The sequence below is a fragment of the Eleutherodactylus coqui genome, chromosome 5 (genome assembly GCF_035609145.1).
Source record: "Eleutherodactylus coqui strain aEleCoq1 chromosome 5, aEleCoq1.hap1, whole genome shotgun sequence".
NCBI lineage: Eukaryota > Metazoa > Chordata > Amphibia > Anura > Eleutherodactylidae > Eleutherodactylus > Eleutherodactylus coqui.
The window spans coordinates 60,038,523-60,054,070 of record NC_089841.1 but is presented as its reverse complement, the minus strand read 5'-3'; the positions used below and the strand labels follow the sequence as shown (position 1 = coordinate 60,054,070).

The following is a 15,548-nucleotide window of genomic DNA, read 5'->3' as shown; positions in this document are numbered from 1 at the left end:
GTATGGAAACTATCCCGGTGACCCCGGAGTGCAGCATAAAATCACATGACAAGTTTTCCGTGGATCAGTTTCAGTGTGAATCTACAATAGGTGGAAAAATCCAGCAATCTGAGCGACTTCTAACGAGGGCCGGTCATCAGTGATAGACTAGCCGGGCAGGGTTAGACTGCCAACCTTTATTGTACAGCGATGTGGAAAGTATACAGAGAATGGTATCGTCGAAGAGAGCACCCAGAGAAAGGGGACGTAAACAATTTGTTGCCAAAAGGGGTCAGAGGAGGATGACAAGATTCGTCCTGACGAACAGGCGCTGCACAGTCGAATAAACAGCAGCCAAATGCAATACTGGTGCTCCAACTAACATGTCTCAATGCACAGATAGGGTACAATAGCAGGCGACCACTTCCAACACCATTGTTAAGAGAAAGACGAGACTTCAGTGGGCAAAAGAGCATAAAAATTGAATAAGAGAGCAGTGGAAACCCAGCGCCTGGTCAGATGGATCCAGATTTCTGTTGCACCGTGCTGATGGGAGGTCAGAATTTGGCACAAGCAGCATGAATCGTTGTTCCCTTCCTGTCAGCTGGTCAGAACATGTCAGCACCTCCATCTAATTTGTGGCAACTACTAGAAGCTTTCTGTCCACATGTGGTTGTATTGTAGCTTAGTAAGGGTGCTATTACATGAGCACCATTAATGCTTGTGTAATAGCACTAATATCTGGGCTGTACCTGCAGGTTCAGCCCAGCAACTGCAGGAAAAGGCTCTTTGCACACAATTACAACCCTTGTTGAGGGGGCAAGAATGAAGACAAGGAGCCTCAAAGATCCTATTAGGTAGAATGATTTGTGCCAAGTCCGACTAATGTGGCCCTTTCAGGTGGAAGAGCTAGACCAGTGCATGGCACTACTTCTGTCAGGTATCAACGATTCAGACTGGTGGAGATGGAGTAATGATGTAATTTTCTTGGCACACCTTGGGTTCTCTGATAATTGTAGTTGGACGCTACTAAGAATTGCTGCAATTCATTAGGCCAAAGGAGGTCCAATGTGTTGCGGGTCTCTAACAAAGTGGCCATTCAATGTATACTGTTTAGAGGAACACTCCCAGAAAGAAATGAAAAGGAATACTGGCCGTTTCTGGGTTCTGCATGGGTGTGGCCTACAAAATATGGTCCACCCTCTGCTTCCGACCCTGGAAGCTCATTCTGAGCCTGTGCCCCAATTAATAAACAACTAAAATAGTCCCATGTCAAACTTCAGTTCTGTCAAATGATTTTAATCCCCCACACACATGAGCAGTGGCTTTTTAGGATGTGGGCATTATATGGATTCAACTGTCCATCCACCTCCATATCTCTGAGAACATAAACTGCAAAGTAGAGAGCAGGAAGTTTTGTCATGGGAACAACAGAGCAGATGAGCTGCAAACATGTGGCTTCTAACTTCAGTCATAAATTCTATAAAATGATATCTCAGCATACAAATGTAAAGGAGCCTTTACCTTTCCAATATCTATAGTGTTTATAGTGAAACTGTCCACCCGTGCTCTCTCAAAATTATCGGCTAAGTCATTGTCCGAGACGAGCAGGAACTGCTTAATGGTGTCTCCTTTTTCTCCATACAGTTTCACGAAGACTCTGGAATCAGAGCTAGCACCACTAATATCTCCTGTCCTGATGTGGAAGTGGTAACTTATACCTACAGAAGCGGAAAAGATCAAGGTACGGTCATCATCTGGTACATTAAAATAGATGAAATCGCATTTTTCATAAGTAACAAACTTACTTCTCAGATTTTGCGAGTCTCCTATTGGGACCAGCTCTCGAATAATGTGACCGTCATCCTCATTCCTATCAAACCACCTGTACAGACATAGTAAAACCAAACAGCATCATATAACATTCATCCAAAATAGAATCATAAGCCTAGACAGAGGACAGAGGTGTAACGATCAGCAGAAGAAATCATGCTGCACTGTTAGCTCCTGCTTTCTAAGTTGTTGGGCAGTCACTAAGACCCGTTGGAGGGGATCATCAGACCACACTGATAGGAGTGTCTGATTGTTTCTCTTCTCTCTAAATACTTTTGGTTTCGGCAGTGTTGTGCGGCTTATAGCTGTGACATGTTTTCTACCAGTATTCCATGTTCTAGTACCTAATTCTAGTCCAGTTTTGTCTGGTCTGTCCAGTTAGTGTGTCTTGCTCCATGATTTTCTGGTCCAGTCTGTATTTGTTAGTTTGTGGTTCATTTAATCTTTCCATGTTTCTTTCTGATTGTTTGGGTCATTCTGGTCTTTGGTGCTCTCTAGAGATAAGCGAACATGTTCGTTCGAGTAGTAGAATACTCGATGGTGCTCGTTATTCGAGTGAGCACCATGCCGTGTTCAAGGAAATTTTATGGCCCCTCCCCGCATTACCACTTCCTGCTGTGACGTGCCAGCGTGCGCATGTCTACAACAGTATCGGAGAGAGAGAGAAAAAAAAAAAAGGCCGCCACCCGGCGGGTCCATTGCAAAAAAGCTTGGGTCTCCCATTGACTTCAATGGGGTTCGTTACTCAAACAGAGCTCTGGAATATTACGAAAAGCTCTGCTCGAATAACGAGCACCCGAGCATTTTGGTGCTCGCTCATCTCTAGTGCTCTCCTGTTCTCAGAAATTGTGTTTTAGATAAGGTCATCCATAAAGTTGTGTAGGGAAAGTGATGTTTGCTGTTGCAGGACAGTGTTAGTTTTCACCACATATCATACACGGCCGCTTGATATGCGGTGAATCAAGTCAATGAAAGTCAAATAAATTGCAGCATACTCTATTTATCTGCATACGTATGCAGTGTGCGCCCTATACCCTTGTATAGGCTGTGTATGATACACTGTTCATATGCAGTACATTGCATATGGGTAGCGTTTCCATACACATCCCTACTCTAAACAGAGGGTGGAATTTTAGCCCCCCGCTCCCCTGCCAAATAAAAATCACACTGCGCATGTCCGTGAGTGTGTGATTCGTGGGCATGCACAGCCCATACACAGTCTCTGCTGGCAGTGGGTATGGCTGGAAAATGTGTAATACACTGCGGGAAGACCTGCAGCTTTGTACACATACGGCTGTGGACATAAGCCCTAAGGGAGAGATTAGGAGGTGAGGTAGTGCTGGGCCAGTTTCATACAGGCGACAAAATCGTGCGATGCGAGAGTGCTTGAAAACGCAGAATTATGAAACCCATGCTTTTCAATAGTTTCTTCATAGTTGTGATGTTTTCACTCATGCGATGTTGCATGAAAAAAAAGTCACGGCATGTCCGAGCTTTCTGCTTTTTGCTTTTTTTATCACCCATGTTTCACTATAGAGCCTTCGTTTTATCGCATCGCAACGCACGAACATGCGATTTTCGTGCAATGCGGTTTTAACGTTAGATAGTCCAATTGTCTTTCTTGCGTGAAAATCGTGCGAGAAAAATGCAAGTGGCAGCAATGTTTTTGCCCAGACATTTCCTGAGCCAAATTACAATATTGCCGTGATTTTCTCATGGCCATATCACGATACCCCATGTGAAACTACCCTTAAGGGCTCCTTCATGCTGGTGATCGCGAAATCGTCGTGAGAAAATTGTGGCAAAATCGTGACTTTTTTCCTGTGATTTTTGATCATCGCTGCCACTTGCGATTTTCTTGCATATTTTTTTCACATGATTTTGCCGCAATTTTTAAATGTGAAAGTCAATAGAACTTTCTTATGTTAAAAATAGAAAGGACATGCTGTGATTTTTTTCTTCTAGCAACATCGCATGAGAGAAAACATCGCAAATGTGAAGGAAACCATTGAAAATCATAGGTTTCATAATTCTGCGCTTTTACTCCCTCTCGCATTGCATGAAAAGCGTGCGATTTTATCTCCAGTGTAAAGGCGCCCTGACAGACTGATTAATTAGTAATATCAAGATTAGGATTCTGGAAAAGCTAGGAAAAGGCGGGACCCAATGGTAAGATGAGCATCACCCAGCCTCGGGCACAGAGGTCTCCACTAATGCTGCACCTGCCTCTCTGATACAGCGAGTACCTCTAGGACAAGTGAGTTCTTGGTCACAGTGGATGTCAGGTTTTGGTCAGAAGGTTGATATGATATGATATGATAGGACTTGTTTTATTGATTTTTTTTTGTCTCACCTGTCACAAGGAAACTCAATTGCCTCACTGTCAGGCTGTCCTTCTTCCTTCACGAGCACTTTGTCCATGTACCAGCCGCAGCCTCCTCCTTTTCCGTCATGCCCAATGCGGACCCTCCTCACTTTCTTTAGAGTCACAGCCTCAATGATGAACTCATCTCCCTGCAGATAAGTGAAGCTTCCAGTTACAATCCATAGCAAGAGATAACGGCTGAGCCAGAGATATGAGACCTCTTTCACACGGGCTACAAAGTCTCACTACAAAACGCATGTATGTGAAGATCATGGTTTCCAATGGGTTCTTTCAGGCTACAGAACATCTCATGTGAAAGAACCCATTGGAAACCCTGGGCTTCACATACATGCGCTTTGTAGCGAGATATTGTAGCCCGTATGAAAGAGGCCTAAGGACTGATCTGCTGTATGTGGTCCATAGGGATAAGAGAAACATGTTGTGTTTAGGCTATGTTCACATCTGTGTTCCTTCACAGATCAGGTATAACATTCCTGCACAAAGGGATTCCCTTTACTGCTCCCATAATAGCAAAAAAGCAAAATTCCCAAATGCAGATGTGAACATAGCCTTACACACACTGTGTTTACAATGTATCTGTTTATGCAATCCTATATACAAGGGTTTACACAGTTGCTTGCCACTTTCCTTATAACTATCGAGTACCAGTGAATACAGAATATATCTATCTATCTATCTCATATCTATCTATCTATTTCATATCTATCTATCTATCTATCTCATATCTGTCTATCTCATACCTCTCTCTCTCATATCTATCTGTTTCATACCTATCTCTCTCTCATATGTATCTCTCTCTCTCTCATATCTATCTATCTCATATCTCTCTCTCTCTTATCTATCTATTTCATATCTATGTATCTATCTGTCTTATACCTATCTATCTATCCATCTATCTATCTCATAACTATCTATCTGTCTGTCTGATATCTATCTCATATCTATCTATCTATCTCTACCCATCCTATCTATCTATCCCCATCCTTTCTTTCTATCTATCTATCCATCTATCTATCTATCTCATAACTATCTATCTATCTATCTATCTGTCTGTCTGTCTGTCTGTCTGTCTGATATCTATCTCATATCTATCTATCTCTCTCATATCTGTCTATCTATGTGTCTATCTCATATCTATCTATCTATCTATCTATCTCATATCTATCCATCTATCTCATATCTATCCATCTATCTCATATCTATCCATCTATCTCATATCTATCCATCTGTCTCATATCTATCCATCTGTCTCATATCTATCCATCTGTCTCATATCTATCCATCTGTCTCATAGCTATCCATCTGTCTCATAGCTATCCATCTGTCTCATATCTATCCATCTGTCTATCCATCTGTCTATCTATCTATCTATCTATCTATCCATCTTTCCATCCATCCATCCATCCATCTATCCATATATCTATCCATCTGTCTCCTATCTATATCCTATCTATCTATCCATCCATCCATATATCTATCCATCTGTCTCCTATCTATCTATCTCATATCTATCTATCTATCTATCTATCTATCTATCTGTCTCCTATCTATCTATCTCCTATCTATCTATCTCCTATCTATCTATATATATCCTATCTATCTATCTATATCCTATCTATCTATCTATCTGTCTCATATCTATCTGTCTATGTGTCTGTCTATCCCATATCTATCTGTCTATCTCATATCTATCTATCTATCATGTTTCCTCGAAAAAGACATACACTGAAAAAAAGCCCTAGCCTGATTTTTCTGGACTTTCAGTGAGGCTTGAAATCTAAGCCCTACTCTAAAAATAAGCCCACGTTACAATACATAAAAAAAAAGAAATAGGAATACATTACCTAGCAGGCTTGGTCCAGGTCCTGCCCACTGCTCTCCAGTGCTCCGGTGCAGTTCCCGCAATCTTCAGTCGCCCACACATGATCACTTCCTGGTTATGGGATTCATAAATCTCGCCTCCAAGAACATCGGCTGTAATTGGTTTTTCGAGTGCTGCATCAATTGGCTGAGCCCCGGCATTCGAAGAACCAATCACAGCCATCGCGCTGCGGAAGCGGGATATATTAATTGCCTATCTATCTAAATCATATCTATCTCTTTTCTATCTATCTATCTCATATCTATCTCATATCTATCCATCTGTCTCATATCTATCCATCTGTCTCATATCTATCCATCTGTCTCATAGCTATCCATCTGTCTCATAGCTATCCATCTGTCTATCCATCCATCTATCTATCTATCTTTCCATCCATCCATCCATCTATCTATATATCTATCCATCTGTCTCCTATCTATCTATCTCACATCTATCTATCTATCCATCTGTCTCCTATCTATATCCTATCTATATCCTATCTATCTATCTATCCATCCATCCATCCATCCATCCATCCATCCATCCATATATCTATCCATCTGTCTCCTATCTATCTCATATCTACCTATCCATCTGGCTCCTATCTATCTATCTATCTATCTATCTATCTATCTATCTATCTCCTATCTATCTATCCATCTGTCTCATATCTATCTGTCTATGTGTCTGTCTATCTCATATCTATCTGTCTATCTCATATCTATCTATCATGTTTCCTCGAAAAAGACATACACTGAAAAAAAGCGCTAGCCTGATTTTTCTGGACTTTCAGTGAGGCTTGAAATATAAGCCCTACTCTAAAAATAAGCCCACGTTACAATACATTACAAAAAAAAAATAGGAATACATTACCTAGCAGGCTTGGTCCAGGTCCTGCCCACTGCTCTCCAGTGCTCCGGTGCAGTTCCCGCAATCTTCAGTCGCCCACACATGATCACTTCCTGGTTATGGGATTCATAAATCTCGCCTCCAAGAACATTGGCTGTAATTGGTTTTTCGAGTGCTGCATCAATTGGCTGAGCCCCGGCATTCGAAGAACCAATCACAGCCATCGCGCTGTGGAAGCGGGATATATTAATTGCCTATCTATCTAAATCATATCTATCTCATATCTATCTATCTATCTATCTATCTATCTATCTATCTCATATCTATCTAAATCATATCTATCTCATATCTATCTCTCTATCTCTATCATATCTATCTATCTCTATCATATCTATCTATCTCTATCATATCTATCTATCTCTATCATATCTATCTATCTCTATCATATCTATCTATCTATCTATCTATCTATCTATCTATCTATCTATCTATCTATCTATCTATCTATCTATCTATCTATTTATCAGACTCCCCCCAACATCTCCATACGGCTGGGGCCACACAGGATGGAAATCCCATGGTTTTGCCGCAGCGAAAAAACGTGAGATCCCTGCGGGATAAGCGCAGCTTCAAAACCCGCGGTGCTTAGCCGCGGGTTTTGGATGGGCTTTGCCGCATTGTTTTCCATTGTGGCAGGCTCTCCCATAGAGAGGAGCGAGGCCGCAACGGAAAAAAAAAAAAGAATTCCAGCTTTGCTGCGACAGATTGTCCGCCCCGCGTGGATGAGATTTTTGACAAATCTCGTCCACATGGTTGGCCAAACCTGGGATTAGCGGCCGCAGGCGGACCCGCCGCAGCGAAATTTTGTAGCAAATCCGCCCTGTGTAAACCCAGCCTTACGGTATCTGGCAGCATCATAACCCCCAGACAGCACGCCCGCTGCCTTGGGGTCAAACTGGATTCTGACCTCTCCTTTATGCCCCACATTTAATCTCTGGCCCGAACATGCCACCTGCACCCCAAGAACATTGCAAAAAATCCAACCATTCCTCCCCACGGACAGGCTAAAGACACTCGTTGTCGCCCTCATACATTCCCGACTCAACTACTGCAACTCCCTGCTAATGAGCTTTTCCCGCACCAGACTCTCCCCTCTCCAATCCATACTAAATGCAGCATCCAGGCTCATCTTCCTATCCAGCTGCTTCTCTGACTCCTCTGGACTATGCCAGTCACTGCACTGGCTGACCATCCACTACAGAACTAAATTCAAACTCATCATCCTCACCCACAAAGCTCTCCATGGTGCTGCGCCACGGTATATCGCCAACCTCCTGTCCCTACATCACCCATCCCACGTGCTCCGCTCTGCCAGCACACTCAAAATAAACACCTCGGTAATACGAACCTCACATGCTCGACTCCAGGACTTCTCTAGAGCAGCATCGGTCCTCTGGAACGCACTACCCCTATGCATCCAAACAATTCCTGATGCAGGGAACTTCAGGTGCTCAGTGAAAGCGCACCTTCTCAAAGAAGCATACCTAACCTCCTGAACTAACCCTCCCTTCACCCCCTACAACACCCCCCCCCCCTCCTCCCACCCACGCCTGTACTATGGTCTATGTATGGCACCCCAGATTCTCCACTTTGCCTACCATGTGCATCTCCTACCACCATACCTCCTGCATCACCTCCTCCTTGCTGTGTGTAAGCTCATTGGTACAGCCCCACCCACCCCCTTTTATTCCTAATGACTGATTACTACCGTGTTTCCCTGAAAATAAGACAGGGTCTTATATTAATTTTTGTTCTGAAATATTTATTTTCTTTCATGTATAGCTGCCTGGACACTATTTAAAAATCATGCTAGGGCTTACTTTCAGGGTAGGTCTTATTTTCACGCAAACAGGGTATCTGTATTTGTTGTATCATCTACGCCCCCCTGTATTCTGAAAGCGCTGTGGAATAAGTTAGCGCTATACAAATACAGTTTATTATCATCTATCTTTTGTGAATTGTCTTTCGTCTATTGAGAGCTTACTGTACACGGATGACACAGTATCCCTAGCTGATGATCTTGTTCTTGTAGCTCTGTACCAATTACCTTCAATTTCATATCCATCAACACTACTGAGCTGAGTTTGTCATTGAACAGTTCCTTTATGTAAGTTTCCTGGCTGCCCTATAGAAACGGCATCATCATATCACCATAATGAATGTGAAAATAAGAACTCAGCTCTTCTAAATTTCTGCATCTTAGTTATCCCTGATACATATGTCCTCTAGGACCCTAGAAGTCCATGTGTCCGTATCTGCGTACTTACGTTGCCTTTTTCAAACTTGTTCACGTTGTTCTTGCAGTCAATGAGGAAGCGTTCCCCGGTGTCCCCCAGATCTCCAAAGAGGCAGAGAAAGACATTAGCATCAGTTCCACTTCCACTTACATTCCCAGTGAAGACGGTCACTCGATACTTTATCACTGCAGGGGGTAACACAGCGGTTAGCAGAGGATCCCTCTACCTGCTCTCGTAGTAATTGTGGCTACACCACACAAAACACCCTATGTGCTACATTATTCAGCAGCGACAGATGGCGAGCACCCCATAGACAATTTACACTGGCGATCGAATTTCACTTCGGAAAGACCTAGAAGATCAATGTTCACCTGCACTTTACTAATTTGTAAATGAAAATAGAAATGTACTGTGCAAATACTTTGCTTTACAAGTTTAGTTTTGGTTTTGAGTTGCGTCATATCTTCTACTCCAGTCACATCAAGAGCAGCGCTCAAAATTCTGCTTTACTGCTGCCTTTTTACTGATCTAGTGACAAACTATCAATAAAGAGTACAGTGTTTTAGTGCAGCTTTTTAAGACCTGTGTGCCAGGACAGTACTGATGTGGATGAACTGCATGACAGATGGGAAATGATGAATGCAACTTTGCGTGTGACTGGAGTAAGTCAAGACGTGACTCAAAATCTATATGACAGTAAAGCAAAGTGTTTTCAAAGTTTCTCAATGTTATGTGTTAAAAGAAATCTAAAAATGACGTTGAGAATTGTGACTATTGTTTATTTTCTGGGACAATGCCTGGAGATGCAGTTGCTACCTTGTTTCCCCGAAAATAAGACAGTGTCTTATATTAATTTTTGTTCAAAAAGGTTTGACTTTTTTACATGTATAGCTGCCTGGACACAATTTAAATTGACTTTTTTAATTAACTGTTAGCAGGGCTTAATTTTGGAGTAAGGCTTATATTTCAAGCATCTTCAAAAAGCCTGAAAAACCATTTTGCATCCTCAAAAATTCTGGAAAATCAAGCTATGTCTTATTTTCAGGGAAACAGGGTAATAACTTGTGGAGGCATCTTGTGATGTACAACTCCAACTATCAGCATCAATTTACTTTTGGTCCAAAATTCTGGGATGGTTAATTGCATAATACGGTATATTTTTCTAATAGCTACAGCTCCATTTTTCTGAAATGGAGCTAAAAATCCTCTGCTGCCCTTCACACAGTCATACAGTTACAGGATATATTTGTTTTTCTGGCAGCCACCACTAGATGGAGCAGTTTACAATAAATCTGTCTTCAGTGAGTTCTCCCTATTAGAGGCAGTCAGATTTCAGAGCTCTGAACCAGGCAGCCTGATCCCTATAAAAATATATATTATGAAAAGAATCAGCACAGAATTCTGGACCTAAAATGAAATGATGTTCAAAGTCGGAGTTCAACTTTTATGACTGTTACCAATCAACCAATAATAATTAGTTATTTTATAATCAAAAAAGATTCTGCAACTTTCTAATCTTTCTGTTTACTTGTTATTTTCAAGATCTGTGCTTGTTTTCAGTGAATGAAAAACACCTAATTGAATATTGGCAGACCGAAAACCCATCCTTGGCTACTGATGCTAGCATAATTTAGTTACAGTGTATCAATCTAGTAAACCCATGGGAGATGACAGATGAACTCTAATAGAACAGCCATCAATTTAGAGTAAATTAACGGCCAGCTGCACCAAAGTGTTGATCTAAGATCAAGTAGATCACCACGATGTATCCCGTGATATTGTTCAAATCTAGGTATAATTTGATCCCTTAATTTTGGCAGCTCAAACTAGTTGAACTTAGTTTAGCAGCTGAAATTCAAGACGACACTCATCTGTTAGCCTGATAAGCTTTTCCTGGGCGCTGAATTTACGCTCACTGCGATGTTTTTACTATTGCTAGAAATGCTGGGAAGATCACCTGACCAGAGTCACCAATCACTGCGGGCGATACATTTCTTCTAGATTCAACTTTTTATTGTAGATCAAGTGGGTACTGTTGTATCTTGTCTACACCAGAAGTAGGAGTGTGGATATGGGTTAGCCGGGGACAGCAGTAAGGAAGGGCCAGGCTGACAGCTGCACACGCCCCATTTGGCATGTACGCTTTCTAGTGGCTGTTTCACAGCTGGCCTCTGCGGCATGCCGTGTCAGCTGCTGGCGACCCTGTGACTCTCCTCCCACCAGCAGGTCTCAGATTTTTATGGCTGCCGGATCCTGCCAACCCTGTTAGAGTCTTGCCGCTGCCGGCGGGGTGGCATCTCCGCTCACCACCTCCCTGTCATATTTGCAGAGGTCTCCCATGGTGTCCTTCGTCCACGCTGAACATTGGTGCTTCAGGCGCAAATGCGAAAGACCGTTCCCCCTGACGGTCCAGCAGCTGGGCAGGAGGAGAGGACGATGATCACTGAGAAGCTCTATGCAGTAGAGCTTCACCTCCCATATGGTGTTAGCGGTGATGTGGCTAGGACATTACCACTAGGATGAACGACCTACAGCAGGGAAGTATATGAAGGGCTAAGTCCTAACTGCTTAAGGAATAAGCGATAAGTTTCTTGGCACTGTGGGCACCCTATATAAGGGGATGTAACTATGTCATAAAAAGAATGATGCAGCAGACTGACGCAGCACAAAGCAGCAGCTGCAGGGGAAGTGGAAGAGGCCCTGCTATAGAGACTGTAGAAGCCATGTCCCCACCATGCTGGGGAGCGGCCAGGTAGCTGCTTGGAGAAACAGGGAGCAGCACAAGCCAGAGGGCCCTGATGACCGGAGGCTGAAGATCAAAGATTGCCTGGAGGTACAGAGGACCGGACTGGAGGTGTAATGATCTGTGGGTAAGAGGGTATTTGAATGAAGTCTCTAACTCCAGAAGGACATTGGGACAACTATCCAGATTTCCGAGGACTCATGGATGAAGAACGCTATTGATTCAGGATTACCTGGAACCAGTCAAAGCTAGTACCACCACACAACTAATCTAAATGAGGCCGGCCTCACTAATAGTCGGCCAACAGGGGGCTTAAGAGCTAGTCAGGAGGCCTACTGCAAACATAGTGAGGATTTGAACACTATTACTTGTGCAAACTGAGTTTCGAAATTCGCAGTTAGTGGAGGGTTATTTTTCTAATGACAGACTGTGTGCAGAAATCTGTGTTATGACGTTCTACTAAATAGTGTTAGAATTCAAGTTGCTATTGAATGCTAACAGGGTTATGATAATCCGATGCTACAGTAAGTGAAATAATAGTCTCTTATTGCACATAGATTAATATTATGGGTGGGACGGCGCAACAAGCCACCTGACATGTCTTGTGAGTAAAGCCTTCCAACTAGAGATGAGCGAGCACCAAAATGCTCGGGTGCTCGTTACTCGGGACGAACTTTTCGCGATGCTCAAGGGTTCGTTTCGAGTAACGAACCCCATTGAAGTCAATGGGCGACCCGAGCATTTTTGTATATCGCCGATGCTCGCTAAGGTTTTCATTTGTGAAAATCGGGGCAATTCAAGAAAGTGATGGGAACGACACAGCAACAGATAGGGCAGGCGAGGGGCTACATGTTGGGCTGCATCTCAAGTTCCCAGGTCCCACTATTAAGCCACAATAGCGGCAAGAGTGCCCCCCCCCCCCTTGCACTGTCAGCATAAAGATCATTCTCCTCTGCCATAGCTGTAACAGGTTTGGCAGAGAAGAACGATGTTAGCCCATTGAATTCAATGGAGCCGGCAATACAGCAGGTTCCACTGAAAGCAATGGGCTGCCGGACAGCGCTGGATGAATTGTCGGGAAGGGCTTAAATATATAAGCCTTTCCCTGCAATTCATCCAGAAATGTGTTACAATAAAAATATATACCGTATATACCGGCGTATAAGGCGACGGGGCGTATAAGACGACCCCCCAACTGTCACCTTATACGCCAGGAATACAGTGGAGCAAAGAATAAAAATCATTACTCACTTCCCCCGGCGTTCTGCGGTGCTGCTGCAGGCTGTCGCTCCCTCCTGGTCCCCGGCAGAGCATTGCTTTCTGGACGCAGAGCTTGAAATCCCCACCTCCAGAAAACACACATGCCTTCAGCCAATCACAGCCAATGACAATGATGTCATTGAATGGCTGTGATTGGCTGAAGGCACGTGTGTTTTCTGGAGGCGGGGATTTCAAGACCTGCATCCAGAAAGCAATGCTCTGCCGGGGACCAGGAGGGAGCGACAGCCTGCAGCAGCACCGCAGAACGCCGGGGGAAGTGAGTAATGATTTTTATTCTTTGCTCCGCTGTATTCCCGGCGTATAAGGTGACAGTTGGGGGGTCGTCTTATACGCCACGTCGCCTTATACGCCGGTATATACGGTATATATTTTTATTGTAACACATTTCTGGATGAATTGCAGGGAAGGGCTTATATATTTAAGCCCTTCCCGACAATTCATCCCGCGATCGCCGGCAGCCCATTGCTTTCAGTGGAACCTGCTGTATTGCCGGCTCCATTGAATTCAATGGGCAAACATCATTCTTCTCTGCCACAGCTGTTACAGCTGTGGCAGAGAAGAATTATTTGTCTTCTATATGTTCTCAATGGGGTCGGCGCTGCTGCCGCTGGCCCCATTGAGCGCATATAGAGAAGAGATCAGGAATCGCAGATCGCACATAGCTGCGATCTGCGATTTCTATGGCCTAAGAAGGACCGTTGGGGTTCTTGAAGCCTAAAATCACTCCTAACACTCTCCCTATAGCAGCTCCGGCATCAGCAGCACTTTCCCTAAACTATGTCAGAATGCATCTGTGGCGAGCCGCGGGAGGGGCAGATTTTAATACTCGGGTGACACCTAATCTCGCCAGCCACTCACTGCAGGGGGGTGGTATAGGGCTTGAACGTCGCAGGAGGAAGTTGTAATGCCTTCCATGTCTTTCTATTGGCCAGAAAAGCACGCAAATTTCTCAGGGAAGAAAATGAAAGTGACTCGAACATCGCGTGGTACTCGTCACGAGTAACGAGCATCTCGAACACCCTAATACTCGAACGAGTATCAAGCTCGGACGAGTACGTTCGCTCATCTCTACTTCCAACCCCTCCTCACCCACCAAAGTGGTGTTAAAGGTCCAGACTACAGATGTCGGAGTCAGTAATGGGCTGTTGAATTAGCAGGTGACTTGTTGCTTCACAGTTCGGGAAAAGAAGTGTAAAGGCGACATATCCAGAATGTGTCGTGATGTCCTCATGTAACATTTAAGTACTAGTGCCCTCCTATGGAGTGAAGTCATTTACTTATTGCTTGTTAAGTAAAGTTTGCTCTGCTTTATAAAATATCTGCTGCCTCCGCCTCCATCTGCCACCGCCGTGCCATCACACATACCACCAACCTGCTTCACCACCTGACCACTGCCTCACACATATAGTCTCACCTGGTAATACATTTGCCACCAATGGACCCTCAGCTGGAAGCTCTCTCACAATCTCACAGTCATCCTCATTGGGGTCCAGCCAGCGGCCACATTTAAAGGTGTATTTTTCTTTGGTGAGTGTTTTCAGCATGGTAACCTGTGATGATCCAGAAATACAGAGAATACGAGGGCTTATTATGCATGAGGTAGGCTAATCCATATAGTAAATCTAAGACAAGCAAAGACCATGTTCTTTTATAAGGATAAGTGGGTTTTGCAGTAGACAATGAATTACCGGAGCAACATACAGTTAATATGTCATGTAGTTTATACATTGTGGCAAACATAGCGTGGGTTTTCTCATAGAAAGACCTTCCGAGCCACTTTTCCATCACCACTCCAGGAGTGCACTGCATGTGGATTTATCACTGAGTTCAATAGCAGCTGTATTACTCTCTATACAGTGAGCTCCCCCTAGTGGCAATTACAGGCAGTCAGAACTTTATCTTTTAGCTCATGGCTGTTTTAAGCGAATGTTAGCCCTCTATATCCGAATCTAACAATAGAGCTCAAATATCTACAATGAATTCTGGACCTATTTAGATGAAATGAAATTATATGCAGTGTACTAGACTCCCAGTGTTAACCCCTTAACTATGCCAAAGGATATTAGCTGTTATCCTGTAAACTAACCTATATTTCCAGGGATATTAACACATAACCAACCTAGACCACCATGGAAATTAGTCTTTTCAGAGGCCATGTTGAATTGATACAGTGGTGTCGGCTGATTTGATCTCATAGTAAGTAAGTGTATGCTTGTAAATATCAGGAAGTGTCACATGTCCACTTGGGGAGCTATACTGGTACTACAGCTCTAGTGGGCCCTTTATGACCATGGCAGGCCTTAGACAATGCTGAATGGT

The 15,548-nt window shown here is 43.5% G+C and overlaps 1 protein-coding gene across 1 annotated transcript in view; it reads right to left on the bottom strand.

The window, feature by feature from the left end:
- Positions 1-15,548, bottom strand: part of LOXHD1 (lipoxygenase homology PLAT domains 1) — a 238,164-nt gene that overhangs the window by 103,913 nt on the left and 118,703 nt on the right. Inside the window, exons 18-22 of the mRNA XM_066602615.1 lie at positions 14,644-14,779; positions 9,236-9,390; positions 4,166-4,326; positions 1,788-1,864; positions 1,504-1,700 (exon numbers count right to left, since the gene is read on the bottom strand). Coding sequence (XP_066458712.1) covers positions 1,504-1,700; positions 1,788-1,864; positions 4,166-4,326; positions 9,236-9,390; positions 14,644-14,779 — 726 coding nt within the window. The remainder of the gene's footprint in view (positions 1-1,503; positions 1,701-1,787; positions 1,865-4,165; positions 4,327-9,235; positions 9,391-14,643; positions 14,780-15,548) is intronic.